Source organism: Stomoxys calcitrans, chromosome 4, assembly GCF_963082655.1.
Source record: "Stomoxys calcitrans chromosome 4, idStoCalc2.1, whole genome shotgun sequence".
NCBI lineage: Eukaryota > Metazoa > Arthropoda > Insecta > Diptera > Muscidae > Stomoxys > Stomoxys calcitrans.
Window position 1 is genome coordinate 146,186,352 of NC_081555.1, and position 27,959 is coordinate 146,214,310.

Sequence of the window (27,959 nt, forward strand, 5' to 3'; positions counted from 1 at the left end):
CTCATTCTAAAATCTCTGACACCAAGTTTCGAGGGGTCTCCCACAACTTGGTCTGTGTCTCCCAAAACACACTGTGTCAAATTTCATCGAATTCGGGTAATAAGTGGATCTTTTATGGCTTCAATACCATATATCGAGAGATCGGGTGGTCGGTCTAAGGGCAGCCATATACAAATATAGTCCGATCTGGACCACACTTCACAGAAATGAATAAGGGTCTACCAGAACTCGCTGTACTAAATTTTGATCGAAATCGGATGAAAAATAACCGATATATTGCCTCAAGAGTGGAGATTGGTCTATATAGCGCCGATATATGTAACTAAAATCCGATTTTATGCGATCAGAAAATCCTATACAAAAAATACGAATTCATCAAAAAAATTTTGAAAAATATTTTTATACCCAAGTTATTTGCAAAATTATAAATACCCAGCATTTGATTACAAATGGGTAAATACACGGGGTTTTACCTAATTTTCCCAATTTACCGGGTAAATTCCTTTTGGGTATTTACTCATCGCCCATCGCTAGCCATCTTCTATTCAGAACTAAGTTTTAAATTAAAAGTTGTTTTTGTAGACTGAGTCCTCTATACAGCAGATCGTTAGAACTTTATTGCCAAAAACTTTCACAACATTCCAATATTATACAACTTGTAAAGGGTGATTTTTTAGCTATTATCTTTCTGGCAACACTAGTTTAAACAGCTCACGCACATTTCGTGTTTTGTTTCACTATAAAACAACGTCAGTTTGGTCTATAATTTAACCATGAATCGTCTTACAAACGAACAACGCTTGCAAATTATTGAATTTTATTATCAAAATGCGTGCTCTGCCAAGAGAGTTCATCGCGCGCTTCTTCCATTGATCGACGAAGCTCATTTTTGGCTCAATGGGTAGGTAAATCAACAGAATTGTCGATTTCGAAGTGAAGATCACCCAGAAGCATTGCAAGAGCTACCAATGTATCCAGAAAAGGTCACAATTTGGTGCGGTTTATGGGCTGGTGGCATCATTGGACCGTACTTCTTCAAAGATGATGCGAATCGTAACATAACTGTGAATGGTGAGCCCTATCATGAGATGATATCCAATTTTTTTTTGCCCAAAATACAAGAGCTTGACTTGCATGACATGTGGTTTCCATTAAAAAATGGCACATGCCCCACAGCTCGCGAAGCAATGGACTTATTGAGAGGCGAGTTCGGTCAACCTTTTATTTCACGTTCAGGACCGGAATTGGCCGCCTACATCGAGCGATTTAGCATCTTTACACTATTTTTTTGGGGCTATGTTAAAGCTCATGTCTATACAGACAAGCCCGCTTCAACTGACGCATTGGAAGACAACATTGAAGCATTTATTCATGAGATGCCGGCCGCAATGTTGAAAAAAGTATGCCAAAATTTGACTAAGCGGATGGACCATTTGAGGCGCAGTTACGATCAACATTTGCATGAAATAATCTTCAAGCGTTAAATTATATGGACCGTACTCTCGATTCAAATAAAGACTTCATTTATTTTTCTGAATTTTAACTTTACTATAGCTCTTAAAAAAATCACCCTCTACAATTCCAGGGGTTACAAACAGAATGTCGAAACGAGTCTAGCACTCATGTTATGATAGCATTCAAAAAATGCTACCAATTGAATTGAATTTGTCAAGGATATTTTCATGAACTTTTGCCCAGAGATACATTCACGTTTCATCTCAATATAGTTGAGTATCTGAAATTGCTGAATTGGGACAACATACAATGCTTTGGGGTAATTTTTTGATACATGCTTAGCGTAAGCATTTTTATGGTGGTCCAATATCATAGTCTGTCTATCTAGCAAATAAGGTCCCATCATAAAAGACCACTATGTAAGGGAAATCCCCAAAAAAATACATGTACAACAAACATTTAAGCCGATTAAATCGTTCCACATACATACAACTACATCTCTGATACATACACACACACACACAGCTTTAAGAATGTGTACCAATGTGCCATCAGTTCAGGGGAATATTTAACGAATGGTTGCTAAGATATAATTCTCATATTCACATCCTGTCACAAACTGGCATCCTGTAGACAACATCATTTGCAATTCAGTGTCGGTAGTATGGTATGGTATGGTAGTATGTCTGTGTTCATGTTCTTCAGCATTTAATCGTATTAAATTTAATTTTCAAATGAATTGCATATGCATGTGTATGTATGTGTGCACACTTAGGTAGGTAACTAAGTACTTGTACCATATGTTACAAGTACTTGTTAAGGGATTCTTAAATTCATTACATGAAAATTAACATTCTTTAATCAAAAGTTAGCACAGTATTAAGTAAAAGAACAAATGAAGAACACAAAAGTTAATGATATTCCGCACAAACGAAAAAAAAACAAAGAAAATTAAATTTTAAAAGCAAAATAAAAAAAATTTTTAAATATATAAAAAGGCATTAAGTTTGGCAGGACCAAACTTGTTGCCAAATCGAAAAATCTTGGATATAACTCTAAAACTTTTGAACGTATGGAGTACACGAAACTTTTCATAATCAATGTTGAAGTGTTTTCCAATAAGGATGCAAAATTTGGGGACCCTAGTGGGTCCAAAGGCTAATCCATGGGGCTTGAAAGTTGGCCAACTCGAGCATGCCAAATTTTGAATTGCTTGCCAAACATCCAGTTATGGGACGATCGGATTTATGCTTCTTTAAAAGACATTGGTCCGATCACAACCATAGACGGGGGGGGATATCTAAGAGTCTAATACAACTCATTGCATCAAATTCCAGCGAAATCATTTAGTAAAATGCACCCAACACTGTTTTAACAGCTCACACACACACACTTCATTGTCAAAGATCTTCAATTTAGTCTATAATTTAACCATGAATCGTCTTACAAACGATCAACTCTTGCACATTATTGAATTTTATTACCAAAATGCATGCTCTATTAAAAAAGTTCATTGCACACTTCTTCTTCAGCGACGAAGCTCATTTTTGGCTCAATGGGTACGTAAATAAACAGAATTGTCGCAAATGACGCCGATGAACATTAGCCATCACTTGAAATATCTCCAATGTTCTCGCCAAGATTTGAACCCACGTGTTTACCATTATTGGCGGACTTGCTTACGTCTGCGCTTTGATGACACAAATTGGAATTTGAACCCACGGAGATTTGCTTCAATGACACGAAATCGATACCCACTTTCGGGGCGAAATGTCCCTATCTTAAAACTCTACCAACATCGGATTTATATATCGACCATTGCAATATAGGGTAGAAATAAAAGGGATAAGAGCTTCATTCCGTTTGCAACACATCGAAATATCCATTTCCGACCCTATAAAGTATATATATTCTTGATCAGCGTAAAAGTCTAAGACGATCTAGACATGTCCATCCGTCTGTCTGTTGAAATCACGCTACAGTCTTTAAAAATAGAGATATTGATTTAAAAATAGAGATATTGATACAGATTCTGTTTTTGTCCATATGCAGGTTAAGTTCTAAGATGGGCTATATCGAACTTTATCTTGATATAGCCCCCATATAGACCGATCCTCCGATTTAGGGTCTTAGGCCCATAAAAGCCACATTTATTATCCAATTTGCTAAAATTTGAGACAGTAAGTTGCCTTAGGCCCGTGGACATCTTTCTTCAATTTGGCTCAGATCGGTCCAGATTTGGATATAGCTGCCATATAGACCGATCCGCCGTTTTAGTGTCTTAGGCCCTCAAAAGCCACATTTATTACCCGATATTGCTGAAATTTGGGACAGTGAGTTGCCTTAGGCCCTTCGACATCTTTCTTTTATTTGGCCCTGATCGGTTCAGATTTAGATATAGCTGCCATATAGACCGATCTCTCGATTAAATGTTTTGGGCCCAGAAAAGGTGCATTTATTGTCCGATGACGCTGAAATTTGAGACAGTGAGTTAAGTTAAGCCCCTTAACATATTTCTGCAATATCGCACAAATTGGTCCAGATTTGGATATAGCTATCATATAGACCGATATATCGGTTTTAGGTTTTTGGGCCATAAAAGGCGCATTTATTGTCCGATAACGCTGAAATTTGAGACAGTGAGTTAAGTTAGGCTCTTCCTCGTCCTTCTTCAATTTGGTCGGTTCAGATTTAGATATAGCTGCCATATAGACCGATCTCTCGATTGAAGGTTTTGGGTCCAGAAAAGGCGCATTTATAGTCCGATGATGCTGAAATTTGGGACAGTGTTTTGTGTTAGGCTCTTCGACATTTTTCTGCAACTTGGTCTAAATCGGTTCAGATTTGCATATAGCTGTCATGTAGACCGATATATCGATTTAAAGTCTAGGCCCCATAAAAGGCGCATTTATAATCCGATTCCACTGAAATTTGACACAGTGACTTATGTAAGGCTTTTCGCAATCCGTGTCGTATAAGGTTCAGATCGGTTTATTTTTAGATATAGCTACTGTACTTATTAGTATTTGGACCAAATCGGAACATATTTTGATATAACTGCTATGGGAGATAAGGTTCACATACATACCCGAGGTGGTGGGTATCCAAAGTTCGGCCCTGCCGAACTTAACTCCTTCTTACTTGTCTTTTTATTTTGTATCTTTCTTTCTTATTCATCTCATCTTTTTTCTTCCCTTTCTCTTTCTTTTCAGGATTATGAACACATGGGTCGTGCATTTTGTGAAACATTGCTGGACTATTGCGATGACAATCCGAACAAAGTAAAAAGAAATGCTAAATTATTGAAACGTATCAAAAAGATACGTAAACGTGAGAAACGCGAACAGAAGGCATTGAAATTAAAGAAATTGGCCGAACAGGGATGTATAATCGAAGAGAAATTCAAAGTTAAACAGAGAACAGGCAAAAGTGTTTCCTAAAGACAACATTCTACAAACATACACACACACACACCCCCAAAAACAAACACATGCATACAAAGTTAATGAAACAGACATCAAATGTTATGCGCGAAGCCTATTAAGGACCATTAAGATAATGTGCCACAATGTCTTAAAGACAGAAGTGACTTCTATGATCTTCATTTAGTGCCAACGAAAAAACGAAACACTTTATCATATTAAGAAAATAAAACACTATACTACCAAATCTTAACGATAGATAAAATGTTCTGATTTTATTGTGTTGAGTTTTACACTTAGTTGTGCTTTGTTGTTCTTGTTTTATGTACTTTTATGTGTTCTTTTTATTATTTTTAAGCTATGCCTTGTTTTGTGTTCTTCTGGTTTTGCTAATAACTTCTTAATGGATACTCTTCACCTTAAATATAGTTGGAATTTCATGAATGTTGTTGGTGGGTTTTTTTTAGGTGCCGTAACCCAACGACATTTTTTATTTGCTCTTAGGTGATGAAAAATTTTATAAAAAAAACTTCAAAAATAGAATACATAAAATGTAAATTATGTTCATATGACAGATGGTACACTCCATCATTTCCTCTATACTCAAAGAATTCACTATTGCTTAAGAGGCATGTTTTTATGCAATACTAAATTCTTCAAGTATAGAAGAAAATTCAAATTTAAAAAATTTCAACCATCTAAAGTGATGTAGGATACTTCAATTTGTAAAAAAAAACTGTTTACTACGTGTTTTAGTTAATTTTGTATTCGTTTGACTGCCTTTATTACGTATTTAGTTTACAAACTCACTTCTTATTCAAAAATACTACTTAGAGCAGTAGTAACAACAAATATACTCTCTCGTCTACATCACAAATCTCGTGTTTCTCGTTTTCTACATTTGTAAAAATAAAATAAAGATGGTTTCTTAACATGACAGCCATATATTTTGTTCTCTGCAAAGGCATGAGTGTAGGGAAAAATGCAAATTGTTGTAAGTCACAAAGTTAGAAAAGTGAAATAGGTAAAAAAACATATTAAATAAAATTTAAATATTCAAATCTTGCTTCCAGGTAATAAAAAGTACAAAGTCTCAAAAATAGCTAAAATTCGATTAAAGTACATCTATGAAATATATACCTTTTACAATATTTATTATCATGTATTTATAGGTGCAATGCAGGTGCAGATGAATTTCTATAATATTTCCCTTGTTATTACGGAACACAGGCACACTGCATATGTTGTATATTTTCCCCTTTCTCGAGGAATTGTTACCTGCAACCTATAGTCTATCAAAATGTTTTCAATCAAAAAGTGACACGATAAGTGTTCTGTTCTTTAAATGGAGCCACTTTATCTTTGCTCTCTGTTATCTGTTGCCCTACGAACATTAGCTCGAAAAATTAGCTTACATGTCGTTCGAAGCATACTTACTTATTTTAGATCTCCTGATTTTTTTTTGGTAATATTTTTGTAATCTGGCAAGCGAGTCTAGTATACATCTCCTTGGCTCTGGCATTCAGCATAGATGAATTTTGAACTTTACCCCATCTCGAAGAGTAATATTTGACAACAAGGACAAGTAACACCCTAATTGCTTGTAGACAATCTGAGAAAGAATTTTTTGATATTGGAACTAATACGAAAAACCAAACATAAGGTCAGCATATCCGAAACTATGAAAGGAAAGCAGACCCACAAATTCAGAATAACATGGAAAAACTATTTTTCAAATGACGTATGGAACACACAACACTCAACCAAGGATTTGTTGCCTTGAAGCTACAAAAAATGAGATTCATTTCTAACTCCCCCTAATTAGTATTATACTTAAATGCTTCAGTGCATACGCTTTAGATTATAGCAAATTCAATGCTATTCTACAATACATTACTTCCCAAGAAGTGGGAAACTTTGTCACTTTGGAGGTATATAAAATGCTTTTCTTTAAGGTTACATTGAAAAGAGGGTGCAGATATTACTCCGCCCCTTGTCACTATGGGCATACACCTTAATCGGCTTGTTGTGCGCTCTAAAAACTAAAAAGGAACCTAGAAAAAGAAAGTTTTTAATTTGGAATTCCGTGCAACTTACAAAATCTTTAATGGTTTTCCATACCACTCCTCAAAGTTGGTTCATGTTTGGTATCGTGTCCCCACCTAAGTACCGGTGTCTGTTGGCCGCGAAAGTAGGGCAATGTCATAGGAAATACTCCAACGTCTCACCATCTTCCCCACATGCCCTACGCATACTATTACTTTCCACACCGTTTTTGCATTAATGAACTCCTAGTCCTATGTGTGCCGTAATGACACCAAAAGCTATACTGACCTCCTTTTTTTTGGGTCTCATATTGTCCCGATCGGTTCACTTTAGTTTTGGGTGGTGCTTTTGGGTAAGGGGGAGAGTCCGCCCCAATTCCGATATCAACAAATTATATAGCCTATTGTTTTTTCCAGACCATATACGTAATCTACTTCCCAATACCTTTTTTTGAGTCCATATTGTTTTAATCACCCAATATGCTTATTTGAGGCGTTTTTAGGTCGGGGCGGCCCCCAGGTATCTGGACCCAATATTTATTATCAATATTTATTATCAAATTAGTGATCTACTCCCGAATACCTTTAATTTAAGTCACACATTGTCCCGATCGGACCACTTTTTTTTTGGTTGGTGCTTTTGGGGATAAGGGGGAGCGTCCGCCCCCTTTCCGATATCAACAAATTCTTATTGTTCCTTCCAGACCATATTCATATTCTACTCACTAATACCTTTGATTTGAGTCCCATATTGCCCCGATTGGTCCACTTTTATTTTTGGGTAGTGCTTTTGGGGTAAGGGGGAGGTTCCGTCCCCTTACGTTATCAACAAATTCTATAGCATATTGCTTCTTCCAGAACATATTCATAATCTACTCCCTAATACCTAATACCTTACAGTCCCATATTGTCATTGTCGTCCAATATCCCTTTTTTAAAAGGTTTTGGAGTCGGGACTGCCCCCTAGGTACCTGGATCGAATTGTTTATACCAAGTGGATCGAATTGTTAATACCTTCTCTCGAAAACTTTTCATTTGTACCGATCTGTCTACTTTTATTCTTGCGTGATATCAAAAAATTTTATAGCCTATTATTCCTTCCAGACCATAATACACAATCTGTGAAAATTTCAAAAAAAAATCGGTTCAGACGTTTTCGAGACTATTCGGAACAAACAAATAAACAGACAAACAAACACACTTTGAGTTTTATAGAATGAACTTTAATCAAATATATTTTTTTCACACTTTTTTTCTAAAGCCAGCTAAAAGTCACAGCTGATAACTGACAGAAGAAAGAATGCAATTACAGAGTCACAAGCTGTGAAAAAATTTGCCAACGTCGACTATATGAAAAATCCGCAATTATTTTTTGGGCAACCCAATAATAGGTTTGTTGAGATTCCATTGCAGGATATTGTCTGGCTTTAGACCATTGTTTAATGCTTTCTATTCAAAGAATAGTAAAGCAAAAAACAATTCAAAGTCAGCAAAAGTGTGTTGCTGCCAGAAGAATTTGACCGGCTATCTATATCGCGATTTCATTTTCGACCAAGAAAAATCATCAGCGGACAATGTCAAATGGATCATGGTGTTTTACATACCATCCCAACTTACCATCCAACAAGGTTGTAAAGCACACATCTGAATTTGAACAGGACTCTTTAAGATGACTTGCTTCACAAGCGTAATGGAAAACAAATCAAATCTTACTTCCCTTATTCATTCATTCATTCAATAGGTGTGTTTGTGAACGTTTTCATTTAATTTTGATAGACAATATGATGAATATGTTATTTTCATACAAATTTTCGACAATGTCAAAGTCAATGTTAATATTTCAATTTTACAGAATTTTTAATTAACAAAAAATTGCAATCTGATTTTCATTAAAAATCCTGCTGTAATTAAAATTTTAAGTTTTTAGAAATTTTCACATTTTCCCTACAGTATTATGGTGATCTTGAAAAATGTCAAACTTACAACAATTTGCATTTTAGCAAGCGCTTGTCTTAATTTTTAGTAAATATTTAACATTAGCGAACAACCTCTTCATATGTATGTGTATGTTAAAAATGCAGCCATGTACACTAAGAGTGAGCTGCAAGCCAAAATACACAGTTTGCCACAATATAATTATCTAAGCTAAACGCAAAAGTTTATACATTAAGACTAACATTATTAAAACATAAATCTTAAAGAACAATGAAGGCGGTAACACAACGCAACACAAAGGAAACACATTTTCCCGAAAAAAGTTTATCAAAACACATTAAATACTAATTAATAGAAAGAAGAAAAAAACACAAAACAATAACCAAAGATTTTGTATGGCTATAGATTGTCTTATTGTGATGATAATGACGATGATACTAAAAATTAACTTTGATTATTTTCTCTTGTTTATGCATTAATCAATAATGATGGGCATAGATTTTTATATGCCATCTACCCCTTGTTCGTGTCAATTTGTTAATGGAAATATCCCCCAAAATAATCCTTTATTCACTTTCCCCCCCTCTTGCCTACCTGCTACGGTTTCCCTTACCTTGCTCTAGCTTTCTAATTAAGAATTAATTTTAATGCTCTCTATTCGCTAAATCTCAATGCTTATGCCGCACACTACTAGAAGATGGATGCGTGGGTGTTCGAAACACCCACTCACTATTACACTATCAACTCTATAAGTTAACCACCAAACAACACCACTACAAGCACTCAATACCCTATTGAAACTTTCTATTTTGTTTAGTTTAGAGCTTTAGTTGGCTTAGTTTTGGCATAAAAAGTTATGTTTTTTTAAGTAAATAAATTTTGTATTATTTTTAAGTATTTGTTGTCTTTATACTTTGAACTATTTAGTTATTATGTTAATTTAATTATTTTTGTTATTATCTAAAAAAAACAAAAGCTTTTACACTTTATGAAAAAAAAAAAAACAGCAAAAAATACAATAAATAACACCTTAAAAGTAGTTTGTTTTATTTTGTGTTGTTGGTATTTTAGAAATCGTAAGCACTAAAGTTCTCTCCTAGTATGAATGGTGAGACAAATCTACGTACAACATAAATCAACAACAAATACAAATTTTTGCCCATGAACATTCCACTAAGGAACAGGGGCAAATTTCTCACATATCAATGAGAGCAGTCCGATTCAAGTTTTAAGATCAATGATGAGGGACCTTCTTTTTATAGCCGAGTCCGAACGGCGTGCCGCAGTGCGACACCTCTTTGGAGAGAAGTTTTTAGTACCTCACAAATGTTGCCAGCACTAGGAGGGGGAAACCACCGCTGAAAACTTTTTCTGATGGTCTCGCCAGGATTCGAACCCAGGCGTTCAGCGTCATAGGCGGACATGCTAACCTCTGGGCTACGGTGGCCTCCATAACACAACATAAATCATGCTCGCATTTACATAAAATAGTAAAATTTTGAATTATATTGGCAAAGGATTTTTAAAATCGCTGGTTAAAATAAATCGTTGGCTACAGTAAATCAATTATAGGCTGGCATGTCTGCCTTAGATGTTGGAGGTTAAGGTTCGAATCCTGACAAAAGTGGTATACTCTAGTATACTACCTCCCTATCCTATTGTGACACGCGCAAAAAAATAGTTATATTTTCGACAAGTAAACTTCTTTTGTGATAAAAGTTGGGCCTTTTTTTACCATGATTAGTAGAATCTTTTGCAATGAATTCTTCCAAGAATTTGAGACAAACAAAGTTTTTTTTACCCTGAAAATACCCTTTCATATTGGGTTGCCTAAAAAGTAATTGCGGATTTTGTAAAAGAAAGTAAATGCATTTTTAATAAAACTTATATAACTGCCATTTTCCAGGCAAATTTAGTATTCCACGCTCATAGAACTTCTGGCCTTTATCTGCAAAAAACTGAACCAATTGCGATTTTAAAGCCTCATCATTGCCGAAAGTTTTACCATTTAAGGAGTTCTGCAAAGATCGAAATAAATGGTAGTCTGATGGTGCAAGGTCAGGGCTATATGGTGGATGCATCAAAAGTTCCCAGCCAAGCTCACTCAGTTTTTGGCGAGTGACCAAAGATGTGTGCGGTCTAGCGTTGTCCTGAAGGAATATGACACCTTTACGATTGACCAATTCGGGTCGCTTCTCCTTGATGGCTGTATTCAATTTGTCCAATTGTTGACAGTAAACATCCGAATTAATCGTTTGGTTCCTTGGAAGCAGCTCAAAATATACCACACCCTTCCAATCCCACCAAATAGACAGCATAACCTTCTTTTGGTGGATATCAGCCTTTGAAGTGGTTTGAGCTGGTTCACCATGCTTGGACCATGATCGTTTTCGACTAACGTTGTTGTAAACAATCCATTTTTCATCTCCAGTTATGATTCATTTTAAAAAGGATCGAATTCATTGCGTTTAAGGTGCATATCACAAGCGTTGATTCGGTTTGTTAAATGAATTTCTTTCAATACATGTGGTACCCAAATATCAAGCTTTTTCACCAGTCCAAGACTTTTTATGTGATAATGAGCGATTGATTTTGGTATATTTAACTTCTCTCCTATCTCACGCTCAGTTACATGACGATCCAATTCGATTAATGCTTTGATTTGGTCATCATAAACTTCATTTGGCCGACCTGAAAAATCCGCAATTACTTTTTGGGCAACCCATATTATTAATATATAGAACATGTTATTCGGCGTTTCAACTATTTTTTTTTATTTTTTTTTAATTAATTAAACGCCAAGCTTATGTATATGCATATTCTTTCATTATACCTTCCATCATAGGATGGGGGCATACAAACTTCGTCACTCCGTTTGTAACGCATCGAAATATTGGCCTAAGACCCCATAAAGTATATATATATATATTCGTGATCGCCATAATCTCGATCTAGCCATGCCCGTCCGTCTGTGGAAAGCACGCACTTTCTAGGGTGTAAAACTAGGCGTTTGAAATTTTGCGCAAATACTCCCGTTTAGTGTAGGTAAGTTGGGATTGTAAATGGGCCATATCGGTTCATAGTTAGATATAGCCCCCATATACACCGTTTAGGGATATTGATATCTTGAGCCTCTAGAGAGCGCAATTATTATCCGATTTTGCACAACAACATCCCTTGGGACCTATAACATACGTGTCAAATATGATCTGAATCGGTCCATAACTTGATATAGCTCCCATATAAACTTATCTCCCCATTACACTTCTTGAGTCTCTATATGGCGTAATTCTTATCCGATTTGGATAAAATTTTGCACAGTGGCTGTTTTTATGACCTTTAACATACTTGCCTAGTATGGTCTAAATCGCTCCAAAACCCAATATAGCTTCCATATAAACCCTTCTCCCGATTTTACCGATTTGATGAAATTTTGCGCAGTGACTTCCTGCCTTTTATATTTCGGTATTGTACAACTCTTGTGTTGCAATCTGCCAATAAACAGCTCTATGGCAAAGCTTGACATTTTTGAGGTTATACGTACTCAGAACGTTTTGACATACGAGCGCTATTTGAGTTGTTTACAGTAACTGAAAAGATTCATCTCGCCCAAAAAATGGAATTAAATCGTGAACATTTTCGCGCGATTATTTTTTAGAACTTTCGATGTGGATTAAGTCAACAACAGTTCATCGATGAACTTTGTCGATATTTATCGATAGTATTGTGAATTCAACCGAGGTCATAGACGAATTTCGTAAAGTTCGTCCAAAATCAGTTTGAAATCCATTGATGCTGTGCGCCAACTGATATTGCAAGATCGTCATGTGACCTATCGTGAATTTGAGACAACCTTTGGCATTAGTGGGTCCAGCATACATTCAATTTTACATGAACAATTGACCGTCAAAAAATGTTTTCGGGTTGGATCCCACACAATTTGTCAATAGCTCAAAAAAAGGTTCGTGTCGATTGGTCGAAAGTAATGCTCCAAAAGTATGAACGCGGTGCCTCGAAACATGTCAACGACATCGTGACAGATGATGAACCGTGGATTCACGCGTATGAGGCCGAAAGTAAATAGCTGTCGGCTAAATGGGTGTTTCAAGATGAGCCAAATCCAACAAAAGTTGCACGCGCACGAAGCACTTCCAAGCAAATGATTGCCTGTTTTTTCGGAAAAAACTGGACATGAGGCAATCGTACCACTGGAACAACGCAGAACAGTCAATTCTGAGTAGTACATTTGTTTGCCGGTTGTCTTACAAGAAATCAGGAAAACTAACCGCCAAAGACGGATCACTCTTCGCCACGACAATGCGAGCTCTCACACATCGACTCAAACAACAGCTTTTTGAGCACTCGGAACATCGAATTGATGAGTCATCCGAGGTATAGTCCTGACTTAGCACCGAATGACTTCTTTTTATTTCTGTACTTAAAAAATAAAATGAGAGGTCAACGGTTTTCGACACCTGAAGAAGCGTTTGATGAGTTCAGAATGCATGTTTTAGAGATACCTCAATCAGAGTGGCAAAAGTGCTTCGAAAATTGGTTCAAATGCATGCAAAAGTGTATAGATCTTATTAGGGCATATTTTGAAAAACAATAAAGCGATTTTCGATTATTAATATTTGTTTTTGTGTTCTCTAATCCCGAAATATAAAAGTCAATCCCCGTAAATGGGTCAGGTTATAGACCAATTTGGACCGTACTTGGCAATGTTGTTGGAAGTCATAACAGAACACTACATGCTACATTTCAGCCGAGTTGAACAAAATTTGCGGCTTGTAAGAGCTCAAGAAGTCAAATCGGGTAATCAGTTTATATGGGAGCTATATCAGGTTACAGACCGATTTGGACCGTACTTGGCACAGTTCTTGGAAGTATATCTTAAACTGAACAGACATGACCCATTTGTAATCCCCAACGAACCACATCGATAGTAAGTATCAGTGCAAAATTTAAAGCAGCTAGCTTGACGTGTTCGACCTAGGTCGGTCACCGGAAGTAGTAACAGCTTTTGAAAGAATCGAAAGAGAATCAGTGAAAATGGGTCTGGCAGTTAATGGAGATAAAACAAAAACAACCGAGAAAATATAAAAAAAAAATATAGAAGGATGGGAACCACAACTTTGAGATAGTCAGCAACTTTATCTACTTAGCCGTCGCCATAACCGAATCAAATGACACCAGTTTTGAAATAAAGCAAAGAATAATACTTGCAAACAGATGCTACTTTGCATTAAGTAAGCAGTCTAGAAACAAGGCCACCTCTCGACAGACGAAGATTACACTATACAAGACACAGATACTACCCGTGTTGTTATCTGGATCTGAGGCATAGATACTTGTGAAAGAAGACGAGGCAGTGCTTGGAGAGAAAGATTATTCGTAAAATTACTGGACGTTACTGGAGAATATAGGCGACGTATGAACCACGAGCTGAATAAGCTGTATGATGACGATAGCATAGTTACACGTTGTCAGAATGGATGAAGAAGCTCCAGCAAAGAAGTCTTTTAAAGTCTTTTAAAGGCAAACCGGGACGACCAAAAGCCCAATAGATAGATCAAGTGGTGGGAAAATACCTCGAAACTTGGTGTCAGAGATTATAAAATGAGCGCAGAAGATCGAACAAATGGAACAAATGTTCTGCCATAGCTAATTAAAGTAAAGTATCGCTTTGTGCGTTCGACCGCTATCGTGATTTCAACGGACATGACTAGATCGACTCAGATCGTCGAGACGTTCAAGAATATATATTAGGCCGGGTCGATTTATCTTTTAATCGTATAGCGTAAACTATATAAACGAAAACTATATACAATTCTAAGAAGTTTCTCCGAAGAAACCATGTATCAAAAATTAAATCCCAATCGGCGACTCTCGACTTCAACTTTTTTTTTCCTTGTCTTTCGCTATTTGATATTTTTGTGATCAAGGTATCATTTGTTGCTCGGTTATCTTTTTGCACAATACACTTTTTTTGATTCAAGGACGAACGCTATTGATTTTGAACAAAATCGGTTCAGATTTAGATATAGCTCCCATGTATATGTTCGCCCGATCTTGAGAACCGATTCTCTCGCATTTGTTCCCAATATTCCCAATACTCCCAATATTACTGATGAATTCAATAGAAATCGGTTGAGATTTTTGTATAGCCGCCATATATGTATATCGCCCGATTATCACTTCTAGGGCCACTGCAAGCACAATTATTAACCAATCTTTCCAAAATTTGTACAACGCTTTCCTCGACGACTTCCACAATATCTAAGAAGTTTTATTCGAAATAGGTTCAGATTTAGATATAGCTCCCATGTATATGTTCGTCCGGTTTTGAGAAATATTGCAATTAAGTGCTCATTTGTAAACCGATTCTCTCGAAATTTGGCAGGAAGGATTTTCTTATGACTCCTAATATTACTGGTAAATTTCATAGAAATCACTTCTTGTTTAGATATAGCTGCCATATATGCATATCGCCCGATTTTCACTTCCAGAGCCACTGCAAGCATATTTATTGACCAATATTTCCAAAATTTTGAACAACGCTTTGCTCGACGACTTCCACAATATCTAAGAAGTTTAGTTGAATCTTTTCAGATTTAAATGTAGCTGCCATATATTCGTCAGATTTTGGCTAATTTGCAATAATGTTGTCATTTATCGACCTATTTATTACAGTTTGAACATATTTGCTCGAAATTTGATACGGATTGTTTAATAACCCATCTGAAAACATCCGCCGAGGTCCATCAAAATTGGTTCAGAATTAGATATAGCTCACACTTTGAACCTATAGGGTAGGTGTAGGGCTTTTGCCGCCCGGCTTTTGCCTTTCCTTACTGGTTTTTACTAGTTTTTTTTCCGATTTTCTCCCACTGTACCTCCCAATCAGCACCATCGCTCTCCTCTTGACACGGCTCAGATGTTGTTATGACTTTAAACATCCGTTCCAAGTATAGTCTGAATCGGTGCATTACTTGATATAATTCTCATATAATCTAGTGTGCCTATGTGACTTCTGTGTCTCAGAAAAAGCCACAAAAATTCCATCTGAATTTCAACTATGTCCTGCAAGTACTATTGGGTTGCCCAAAAAGTTGTTGCGGATTTTTCATATAGTCGGCGTTGACAAATTTTTTCAACGGCTTGTGACTCTGTAATTGCATTCTTTCTTCTGTCAGTTATCAGCTGTTACTTTTAGCTTGCTTTAGAAAAAAAGTGTAAAAAAAGTATATTTGATTAAAGTTCATTCTAAGTTTTATTAAAAATGCATTTACTTTCTTTTAAAAAATCCGCAACTACTTTTTGGGCAACCCAATATTTTCCAGTTTCTGCACATGAATATATCGTTCAAAGAATTTAACGATTGCGGAACTTAACACGTCTTAACTTGTCTTCTTCTATATATCTTCTGAAGAATAGTCCGTGATTTGTCCTTAAAGAAGAATTGCGGATATTTTCCAAAACTAACGACTTAAACAACATATTCCATATAATAAATACCATGTTTATATTACACACATTGCTTAATGTTTTTTTCGTAGAATTAAAAGCTTTTTTTAATATTAATTTATTTTGTTCTTATTTAATTCAAAAATGTTCTTAACCCATTTATTTATTTTTTTTTTAATTTTCATTTCTTGCATCACCTGCTCACTGCGCTATGTCACCCCTACTAATGCCATAACAGTATTATCAGATTCTGAATTTCTTACATCAACAGGAATGTTTGAGACTGAAGATCATAGAACGTCTGCTGAAAGAAGGATCAAGTGCCGAAGAGCCCATAAATATACCATTATCGGATTACTCAAGGTAAGCACAGAGAACAATAAGGAATAAAAACCTATAGCCCTTATTCTTACTAATCCCAGTGATGAAGGCAGCAGTTCCAGTTCCGACAATGAAGGCAAAGGATCTTCATCTAAAGATTTTTCAGATCTTGAGGGTCCCTGTTGTCATCCGCTGAAAGCTCCACCCTGTTCGCCAGAATTGGATATAGAATCGAGAAAAGTAAGTTCAAAATCGTAAATTAATTGAACACCTATGTATTAACATTGCAATGATTCGTTTTGTTATGTTTTTCGGAAATGGAAAAAATCATAGTTCCGTTATTGGCGCATGCGCAAAGTAATGCAAGAACTAGATCGAATATACTTTCAACCATTATTTCATAAGAAATCCCAATTTCTGGTCAAAGAAAGAAGGCCAACTTCAAGACCGGTGTTTAAAACTAGATTAAGCAAGAAATCTTTAAAGCATTCAAGATCAAAAGAGTCTATCAAGCAGAAGAGTCCTTCAAACAAGAAATCAAATTCAGATTCAAAATCCCTAATGAGTTCCAGAAAAACTTATGTCACCTCAAATCAAACAATATGTGCATCGACTATGCAATATGTAAATGAAATATCAATGTCCGAAAGTTTGATTTCTCTTAGCACGGCAGCTGAAGACATTTCCCAAAAGCTTCCTCCACGCAAAAAACTTTACAAGAGTATTCAAAATTTAGTTCAATCAAAGCCTCGTATAAGAGTCTCCCGCACATTTCGCTTGTGGTTGGCAAAACGTCAAATTTTTATAAAGCGCCGTAAAATGGTAAATAGAAAATCAAAAATTCAGCGTAAAAAAATTAAGCTAAGTGCCAATTCATTGATATGGAAGTGATTTGTTATAACAGACTCAAATATTAAAAAAAAAAATAAAAACAAAAAGAGTTTTCCAAATGCAAATTTACTACTTTTTGAGAAAATACTAATAAAAAGCAAGTAAAAGCGCGCTAAGTTCGGCCGGGCCGAATCTTATATAACCTCCACCATGGATCACATTTGTCGAGTTCTTTTCCCGTCATCTCTTCTTAGGCAAAAAAAGGATATAAGAAAAGATTTGCTCTGCTATTAGAGTGATATCAAGATATGGTCCGGTTTGGACCACAATTAAATTATATGTTGGAGACCTGTGTAAAATGTCAGCCAATTCGAATAAGAATTGCGCCCTTTGGGGGCTAAAGAAGTAAAATAGAGAGATCGATTTATATGGGAGCAGTATCGGGCTATAGACCGATTAAGACCATAATAAACACGTATTTGATGGTCATGAGATAATCCGTCGTACAAAGTTTCAGGCAAATCGGATAATAATTGCGACCTCTAGAGGCTCAAGAAGTCAAGATCCCAGATCGGTTTATATGGCAGCTATATCAGGTTATGAACCGATTTGAACCTTATTTGACACAGTTGTTGAAAGTAATAATAAAATATGTCTTGCAAAATTTCAGCCAAATCGGATGGGAATTGCGCCCTCTAGAAGCTCAAGAAGTCAAGTCCCCAGATCTGTTTATACGACAGCTATATCAGGTTATGAACCGATTTGAACCATACTTGGCACAGTTGTTGGATATCATAACAAAATACTACGTGCAAAATTTCATTCAAATCGGATAAGAATTGCGCACTCTAGAGGCTCGAGAAGTCAAGACCCAAGATCGGTTTATATGGCAGTTATATCAGGTTATGGACCGATTTGAACCATACTTGGCACAGTTGTTGGATATCATAACAAAACCCGTCGTGCAAACTTTCATTCCAATCGGATAAGAATTGCGCACTCTAGAGGCTCAAGAAGTCAAGACCCAAGATCGGTTTATATGGCAGCTATATCAAAACATGGACCGATATGGCCCATTTACAATACCAACCGACCTACACTAATAAAAAGTATTTGTGCTAAATTTCAAGCGCCTAGCTTTACACCTTCGGAAATTAGCGTGCTTTCGACAGACAGACGGACAGACGGACGGACATGGCTAGATCGACATAAAATGTCGCGACGATCAAGAATATATATACTTTAAGGGGTCTCAGACGAATATTTCGAGTAGTTACAAACAGAATGACGAAATTAGTATACCCCCCATCCTACGGCGGAGGGTATAACAAGTATAAATGGCCGTGCCGAACATTGGATACCCACCACCAAGGATATAATAATCATCCTATTTTATTATAACTCCACTACTATATCCATAGTTATATCAAAATAGGGGCTGGTATCGATGATATTTTATTCGGGTCCCGAGCAAGAAATCCGCTTTTTATGGCATTAAGACCCAAAATTAGAAGTTCGGTCGATGTGACAGCTATATCTGAAAAGTTTAATCTGATTCATATTTGGGTGTGATGACGAGAGACTTAAAATAGCTCACTATTTCAAATTTTAACGAAATCGGAAAAAATAAAGCTTTTATGGGCTTAAGAACTCTTATTGGGAGATCGGTGTATATGGCAGCTATATCTACATATAGTCCGATCTGAACCATATTTGGGTTGCATGTCGGGAGGCCTAAAAATACTCACTGCTTCAAAATTCAACGAAATCGGAAAAAATAAAGCTTTTATGGGCTTCAGACCCTTTATAGGGAGTTCGGTCTATATCTCAGCTATATTCAAATATAGTCCGATCTGAACCATATTTAGGTCGAATGTCGGGAGACCCAAAATAACTCACTGTTCCAAATTTCAGCGAAACCGGGTAATAAAAAAAGCTTTTATGGGCTTCAGATCCTCTATCAGCAGATCGGTCTATATGACAGCTATATCTAAATATAGTCCGATCTGAACCATTTTTATGGCGGATTTCGGGAAGCGTAAAGCAACTGACTTTTTCAAAGTTCAGCAAATTGGTTAAAAAATAAAATTTTTATGGGTTTCAAACCCTTTATCGGGAGATCGGACTATATGGCAGCTATATCTAAATATAGTCCAATCTGAACCATATTTGGGTCAGATGTCGGGAGGCTTAATATAACCCACTGTTTCAAATTTAAGCGAAATCGGTTAATAAGTACTACTCACTTTTTCAAATTTCACCGAAATCGGATAAAAAGGAAAACCTTTATGGGCTTTAGACCTCTTATCGGCAGATCGGTCTATATGACAGCTATATCTAAATATGGATCTGGACCACATTTGATGGGAATGGATAGGGGTCTACCAGAGCTGACTGCGCCAGTTTTCATCGAAATCGGATAATAATTGGATCTTTTATGGCCCTAATAATATCGCGAGTTCTGGCGGCCGGTCAAAAGGGCAGCTATATCCAAATATGGTCTGGTCTGGACCACACTTATAGGTAGGGGTCTACCAGAACTCACTGTGCTAAATTTCATCGAAAACGGACAAAAATTACCAATTTAAAGAGCACAATTATTATCCGATTTGGCCGAAATTGGCAAGTGGTGTTTTGGTATCACTTCAAACAACTGTGCCAGGTATGGTATAAATCGGTTCGTACCTTGATATAGCTGCCATATAAACCGACCTTGGGTCTTGACTTCTAGAGCTTCTAGAGGGTGCAATGCTTATCCGATTTGGCTGAAATTTTGCATCAAGTGTTCTAATATGACTCCCAACAACTGTGCCAAGTATAGTTTAAATCAGACTTGATATAGACGCCCTATATACCGATATGCCGATTATACCTTTTGAGCCCATAGAGGGCGCAATTCCTATCCGATTTGGCTGAAATTTTACACATGGTGTTTTGGTACCACTTGTGCCAGATATGGTCTAAATCGGTCGATAACATGATATAGCTACCATATAAACCGATCTTGGCTTCCCGATTAGACTTCGTGGGCTTCTAGAGGCCGCAATTCTTGGTTGAATGGTTGAAATGGTTAAAATTTTGCATATGTCGTTCTGGTATGACTTCCAACAACGGTTCCAAGTATGGTCTATATCGGTATATAACCCGATATAGCTGCCATATAAACCGATCTCCCAGTTTTACTTTTTGAGCCTTTGGAGGGCGCAATTATTACTCGATGTACCTGAAATTTTGGAGGTGATGTTTTTCTATGACTGGAGTTTTTCTATTTAAAAAAGTCATTAACAAATGCGATCCATGGTGGAGGGTATAAAAGATTTGGCCCGGTCGAACTTAGCACACTTTTACTTGTTGTTGATTACCGTCCCGATCGCACCATGGATTTAACTGCCATATAGACCGATTTTCCGATATGGGGTATTGAACCCATAAAAGGAGTATTTTTCATCCGATTTTGATGAAATTTGAAACAGTTGTGATAGACCTTTACCATATCGGATCAGATTTAGATATAGATCCCATATAGACCGATCAGCCGATTTAAGGTTTTAGCCTCATAAAAGTCACATTTATAATCCGATTTTGCTTAAATTTGGGACAGTGAGTTGTATTAGGGCCCTCGACATCCTTCTAAAATTTGACTAAGATCGGTACAGATTTGGATATAGCTGTCATAGAAACCGATCTCTCGATTTAAGGTCTTGGGCCCCTAAAAGGCGCATTTAGTGTCCGATTTCACTGAAATTTGGGACAGTGAGTTGTGTTAGGCCCCTCGATATCCTTCTTCAATTTTTCCCAGATCGATCCAGATATGGATATAGCTGCCATATAAACCGATCTCTCGATTTAAGGTCTTGAGCTCAGGAAAGGCGCTTTTATTGCCCGATTTAACTGAAATTTGGGACAGTGAGTTGAGTTAAGCCCTTTAACATATTTTTTTAATTTGGCCCAGATCGGTTCAGATTTGGATATACCTGCCATATAGACCGATCTGCCGATTTAAGGTCTTGGGCCAATAAAAGGCGCATTTATTGTCCGATTTCGATGAAATTTGGGACAGTGATTTTTGTTAAGCCCTTGAAGATCCTTTTTTTAATTTGGCCCAGATCGGTCCAGACTTGAGTATAGCTGCCATATAGACCGATCTCTCGAATTAAAGGCTTGGCTCCATAAAAATCGCATTTATTATCCGATTTAGGTGAAATTTGGGAAGGTGAGTTGTGCTAAGCCCTTCGACAACCTTGTTTAATTTAAGCCAGATCGGTCCAGATTTGGATATAGCTGCCATATAAATCGACCTCTCGATTTAAGGTCTTGGCCCCCTTAAAGGTGTATTTATTGTCCGATTTCGCCAAAAATTGGGACAGTGAGTTGTGTTAAGCCCTTCGACATCTATTTTTATTTCACCCAGATCGGTTCAGATTTGGATATAGCAACCATATAGACCGATCTCTCGATTTGAAGTCTTGGCCCCATAAAAGGCGCATTTATTGTCCGATATCGCTGAAATTTGACACAGGGATTTATATTAGGCTTATGTGGTTCAGATCGGTCTATATTTGGATACAGCTGGCAAAAAAACTAATATTTTGTTCTACAAAATTGGAGAGTGACTTGTATTTATTAGACCACTCAATGTCCATGACGAATTTAGTCCAAATCGGACCATATTTCGATATAGCTTTTATGGGTACTCTTTTCACTAGATTATGGCGTAAAGTGGTTTACATATATACCCGAGGTGGTGGGTATCCAAAGTTCGGCCTGGCCGAGCTTAATGTTTTTTATTTAGTCTTTTTGTAATTGCATCAAAAACAAAGTTAAATTTTATTTGAGTTTTTCTGCCTCACATAAATTAACATGAATGAGTAGCCACAAAGTGTCCCTGGCAATGAACTTTTAATTAATTTATTTTGCCTGCCTTCCTGTCCCCCCTGCCGTTAACTGCCTGCCAGTATTGTCTCGCTTCACCTAGAAATTCGATTTAAATGCAAATTATACAATTTTTTTTTACAAAGGTGTCGACGACGGCGACGGCGTAGAAAACCAATTAATTTTCAATATCAAGAACACAATAAAAAGTAAGGAGACAAAACAACAACAAAAAGGCACTGACACAGAATGAAAAGGGGGAAAAAATAAAAAAAAAAAACAAATTGTATTGTTCATTAACTCAATGAAAAACGGAAGAAAATTCGAAAATTGAGGAAAATACAACAATTGATGAAAAAAGGAAGGTAAATACAAATTTCGAAATCGATTTGCGTCATCCATGAGGTGGGGTTCAGTGCATCATTACATCAAGGGGAATATTGAAAAAGGTAGGGGCTTATGAAGGATTAGACATCAAATTGCTATTCAATTAACAGACATTTAATGCCAGGTAAAAATATCATGGAATCATATTGCAATGTCTTTCTGTTAGTTAGCCAAACTATCTTTTAAAACTAGTACAACCGAAATATTTTCTTGTTTACTAATTGATTGCAACCCATTTTCAAATTTGGGAAACAAAAGTATGTCAAAACATCTCTTGTAGACTCAGCACATCTGCTAAACATGCAGTTATGCCAATCACCTGCTTTTGGTGTGATCAGCGGGGCAGATGTAATACTTCCCTACATTCGTTCAATGGTGCCAAAGTAAAATGCTGACACAACAATTAGTTGATTTTATTACGACAATAAATTAATTGAAAATAGACAAGCGCGAAAAGAATTGCCACCGTCATCTGATGTGGGTTTAAAGACTGCACAGTTAGTTTAAATTTTTTATATGGCTGAAGCAAATGAACTCCATAACAAAACAAAACTGTTATCATAGAATGAGATTTCTGATATAAGTGGAAGATTTGCGATCAGACCTTTTAAAAATCATATTTCGAATGAGCTGCGATAACTTTAAACGACTAAAGTTTCTTTTGAACTATAATTTCGATAAAAAAAATTCAAAGAAATTTTATCTAAAAACAAAGAAATTTTTTCTTAAAAAAATTTTAAAGAAATTTTCTCTAAAGAAAAACTTTCAAAGCAAAAATTTCTATGTAATTTCCTCTAAAGAAATTTTTTTATGAAATTTCCTCTAAAGAAAAAATTTCTATGAAATTTTCGCTAAAGAAAAAATTTCTATGAAATTTTCTCTAAAGAAAAAAATTTCTATGAAATTTTCTCTTAAGAAAATATTTCTATGAAATTTTCTCTAAAGAAAAAATTTCTATGAAATTTTCTCTCAAGACTAAATTTTAATGAAATTTTCTCTAAAGAAAAAATTTCTATGAAATTTTCTCTAAAGAAAAAATTTCTATAAAATTTTCTCTGAAGACAAAATTTCTATGAAATTTTCTCTAAAGAAAAAATTTCGATGAAATTTTCTCTAAAGAAAAAATGTCTATGAAATTTTCTCTAAAGAAAAAATTTCTAAAAATTTCTCTAAAGAAAAAATTTCTATGAAATTTTCTCTAAAGAAAAAATTTCTATGAAATTTTCTCTAAAGAAAAAATTTCTATGAAATTTTCTCTAAAGAAAAAATTTCTATGAAATTTTCTCTAAAGAAAAAATTTCTATGAAATTTTCTCTAAAGAAAAAATTTCTATGAAATTTTCTCTAAAGAAAAAATTTCTATGAAATTTTCTCTAAAGAAAAAATTTCTGTGAAATTTTCTCTAAAGAAAAAATTTCTATGAAATTTTCTCTAAAGAAAAAATTTCTATGAAATTTTCTCTAAAGAAAAAATTTCTATGAAATTTTCTCTAAAGAAAAATTTCCATGAAATTTTCTCTAAAGAAAAAATTTCTATGAAATTTTCTCTAAAGAAAAAATTTCTATGAAATTTTCTCTAAAGAAAAAATTTCTATGAAATTTTCTCTAAAGAAAAAATTTCTATGAAATTTTCTCTAAAGAAAAAATTTCTATGAAATTTTCTCTAAAGAAAAAATTTTTATGAAATTTTCTCTAAAGAAAAAATTTCTATGAAATTTTTTCTAAAGAAAAAATTTCTATGAAATTTTCTCTAAAGAAAAAATTTCTATGAAATTTTCTCTAAAGAAAAAATTTCTATGAAATTTTCTCTAAAGAAAAAATTTCTATGAAATTTTCTCTAAAGAAAAAATTTCTATGAAATTTTCTCTAAAGAAAAAATTTCTATGAAATTTTCTCTAAAGAAAAAATTTCTATGAAATTTTCTCTAAAGAAAAAATTTCTATGAAATTTTCTCTAAAGAAAAAATTTCTATGAAATTTCTATGAAATTTTTTCTATGAAATTTCATAGAAATTTTGTCTTTAGAGAAAATTTCATAGAAATTTTTTCTTTGGAGAAAATTTCATAGAAATTTTTTCTTTAGAGAAAATTTCATAGAAATTTTTTCTTTAGATAAAATTTCATAGAAATTTTTTCTTTAGAGAAAATTTCATAGAAATTTTTTCTTTAGAGAAAATTTCATAGAAATTTTTTCTTTAAGGAAAATTTCATAGAAATTTTCTCTTAAGAAAAAATTTCTATGAAATTTTCTCTAAAGAAAAAATTTCTATGAAATTTTTTCTTAAGAGAAAATTTCTATGAAATTTTCCTTAAAGAAAAAATTTCTATGAAATTTTTTCTTAAGAGAAAATTTCTATGAAATTTTCTCTAAAGACAAAATTTCTATGAAATTTTCTCTAAAGAAAAAATTTCTATGAAATTTTCTCTAAAGACAAAATTTCTATGAAATTTTCTCTAAAGACAAAATTTCTATGAAATTTTCTCTAAAGAAAAAATTTCTATGAAATTTTCTCTAAAGAAAGAAATTTCTATGAAATTTTCTCTAAAGAAAAATATTTCTATGAAATTTTCTCTAAAGAAAAAATTTCTATGAAATTTTCTCTCAAGACTAAATTTTAATGAAATTTTCTCTCAAAAAATTTCTATGAAATTTTCTCTAAAGAAAAAATTTCTATGAAATTTTCTCCAAAGAAACAATTTCTATGAAATTTTCTCTAAAGAAAGAATTTCTATGAAATTTTCTCCAAAGGAACAATTTCTATGAAATTTTCTCCAAAGGAACAATTTCTATGAAATTTTCTCCAAAGGAACAATTTCTATGAAATTTTCTCTAAAGAAAAATTTCTATGAAATTTTCTCTAAAGAAAAATTTCTATGAAATTTTCTCTAAAAAAAAATTTCTATAAAATTTTCTCTAAAGAAAAAATTTCTATGAAATTTTCTCCAAGGAAAAAATTTCTATGAAATTTTCTCTAAAGAAAAAATTTCTATGAAATTTTCTCTAAAGAAAAAATTTCTATGAAATTTTCTCTAAAGAAAAAATTTCTATGAAATTTTCTCTAAAGAAAATATTTCTATGAAATTTTCTCTAAAGAAAAAATTTCTATGAAATTTTCTCTTAAGACAAAATTTCTATGAAATTTTCTCTAAAGACAAAATTTCTATGAAATTTTCTCTAAAGACAAAATTTCTATGAAATTTTCTCTAAAGACAAAATTTCTATGAAATTTTCTCTAAAGACAAAATTTCTATGAAATTTTCTCTAAAGACAAAATTTCTATGAAATTTTCTCTAAAGACAAAATTTCTATGAAATTTTCTCTAAAGACAAAATTTCTATGAAATTTTCTCTAAAGACAAAATTTCTATGAAATTTTCTCTAAAGACAAAATTTCTATGAAATTTTCTCTAAAGACAAAATTTCTATGAAATTTTCTCTAAAGACAAAATTTCTATGAAATTTTCTCTAAAGACAAAATTTCTATGAAATTTTCTCTAAAGACAAAATTTCTATGAAATTTTCTCTAAAGACAAAATTTCTATGAAATTTTCTCTAAAGACAAAATTTCTATGAAATTTTCTCTAAAGACAAAATTTCTATGAAATTTTCTCTAAAGACAAAATTTCTATGAAATTTTCTCTAAAGAAAAAATTTCTATAAAATTTTCTCTAAAGAAAAAATTTCTATAAAATTTTCTCTAAAGAAAAAATTTCTATGAAATTTTCTCTAAAGAAAAAATTTCTATGAAATTTTCTCTAAAGAAAAAATTTCTATGAAATTTTCTCTAAAGAAAAAATTTCTATGAAATTTTCTCTAAAGAAAAAATTTTTATGAAATTTTCTCTAAAGAAAAAATTTCTATGAAATTTTCTCTAAAGACACAATTTCTATGAAATTTTCTCTAAAGAAAAAATTTCTATGAAATTTTCTCTAAAGACAAAATTTCTATGAAGTTTTCTCTAAAGAAAAAATTTCTATGAAATTTTCTTTAAAGAAAAAATTTTTATGAAATTTTCTCTAAAGAAAAAATTTCTATGAAATTTTCTCTAAAGAAAAAATTTCTATGAAATTTTCTCTAAAGAAAAAATTTCAATAAAATTTTCTACACAGAAAAATATTTCAATAAAATTTTCTTTGAAGAAAAAATTTCAAAGCGTGCTAAGTTCGGCCGGATCGAATCTTAGGAATCTACCACCATGGATTCTACAGAGACTTATACAAAATAAATTTAGTTGAAGGGCATAATTTTGTTCTACATACCAAACTTCTACCAAACCAGCAAAAATTAAAGCTTCTACGAAACGAACTCGGATATTTGAGAGATCGGTTTATGCGGGAGTTGTATCAGGTTATATACCGATTTGGACCGTACTTGGCACAGTTGTTGGAAGTCATAATAGAACATCGGATGCAAAATTTCAGCCAAATCCGAAAAACTGTGGCTTGTAATGACTCAAGAAGTCAAATCGGGAAATCGGTTTATATGGGAGCTAAATCAGGTTATAGACCGATTTGAACCGTACTTAGCTCAGTTGTTGAAAGTTATAACAGAAAAGTTATACGTAAAAATTTCAGGCAGATCGGAAAAATTTCGGCCTCCAAGGGCTCAAGAAGTCAAATCGCGAGATCGGTTATATGGGAGCTATATCTAAATCTTAACCGATATGGCCCATTTACAATCACCAATGACCTACATCAATATTATGTATCTGTGCAAAATTTCAAGCGGCTATATCTTGATATAGCCCCCATTTAGACCAATCTCTGGATTTAAGGTTTTAAGCGCATTTAAGTCACATTTATTATCCGATTTCGCTGAAATCTGGTACAATTGTTTGCGTTAGGCTCCTCAACATTCGTACTGAGTATGGTCAAGATCGGGCAATATTTGGATATAACTGCCATATAGGCGTGTCTCACGATTTAGGGTCTTGGGCCCATAAAAGGCGCATTTATTACCCGATTTCGCTGAAATTTGGCACAAGTACCTATGTTAGGCTTTTCGACATCCGTGCCCCATATGTTTTAGATCGGCCTGTATTTGGATATAGCTGTCATATATACCGATCTCCCGATTTAAGGTCTTGGGTCCTTAACGGGAGAATTTAATCCCTGATTCCCCGAAAATTGTACACAATAAGCTGCGTTACACCCTTCACCAGAAATATAGACCGCCATCGGTCTATATTTCGACATAGCTGCCATATGGACCGATCTCCCTATATAAT

At 34.4% G+C, this 27,959-nt stretch overlaps 1 protein-coding gene and 1 long non-coding RNA gene across 9 annotated transcripts in view; one reads left to right on the forward strand and one right to left on the reverse strand.

Annotated features, from left to right (window-relative positions):
• The window catches only part of LOC106082675 (cytosolic carboxypeptidase Nna1), a 334,059-nt gene that overhangs the window by 283,712 nt on the left and 22,388 nt on the right, over positions 1-27,959 (forward strand). For 5 of the 8 annotated variants that reach the window (XM_059367893.1, XM_059367895.1, XM_059367898.1 and 2 more), the window contains 3 exons: positions 4,668-4,830; positions 16,591-16,687; positions 16,747-16,885. In XM_059367893.1, coding sequence (XP_059223876.1) covers positions 4,668-4,830; positions 16,591-16,687; positions 16,747-16,885 — 399 coding nt within the window. Of the gene's footprint in view, positions 1-4,667; positions 4,831-16,562; positions 16,688-16,746; positions 16,886-16,978; positions 17,602-27,959 lie in introns of those variants that run through there. The other 3 variants (XM_059367897.1, XM_013245327.2, XM_013245329.2) reach the window with 3 other exon arrangements.
• Positions 1-27,959, reverse strand: part of LOC131997249 (uncharacterized) — a 258,295-nt gene that overhangs the window by 203,573 nt on the left and 26,763 nt on the right. The gene's annotated exons all lie outside the window — the stretch shown is intronic.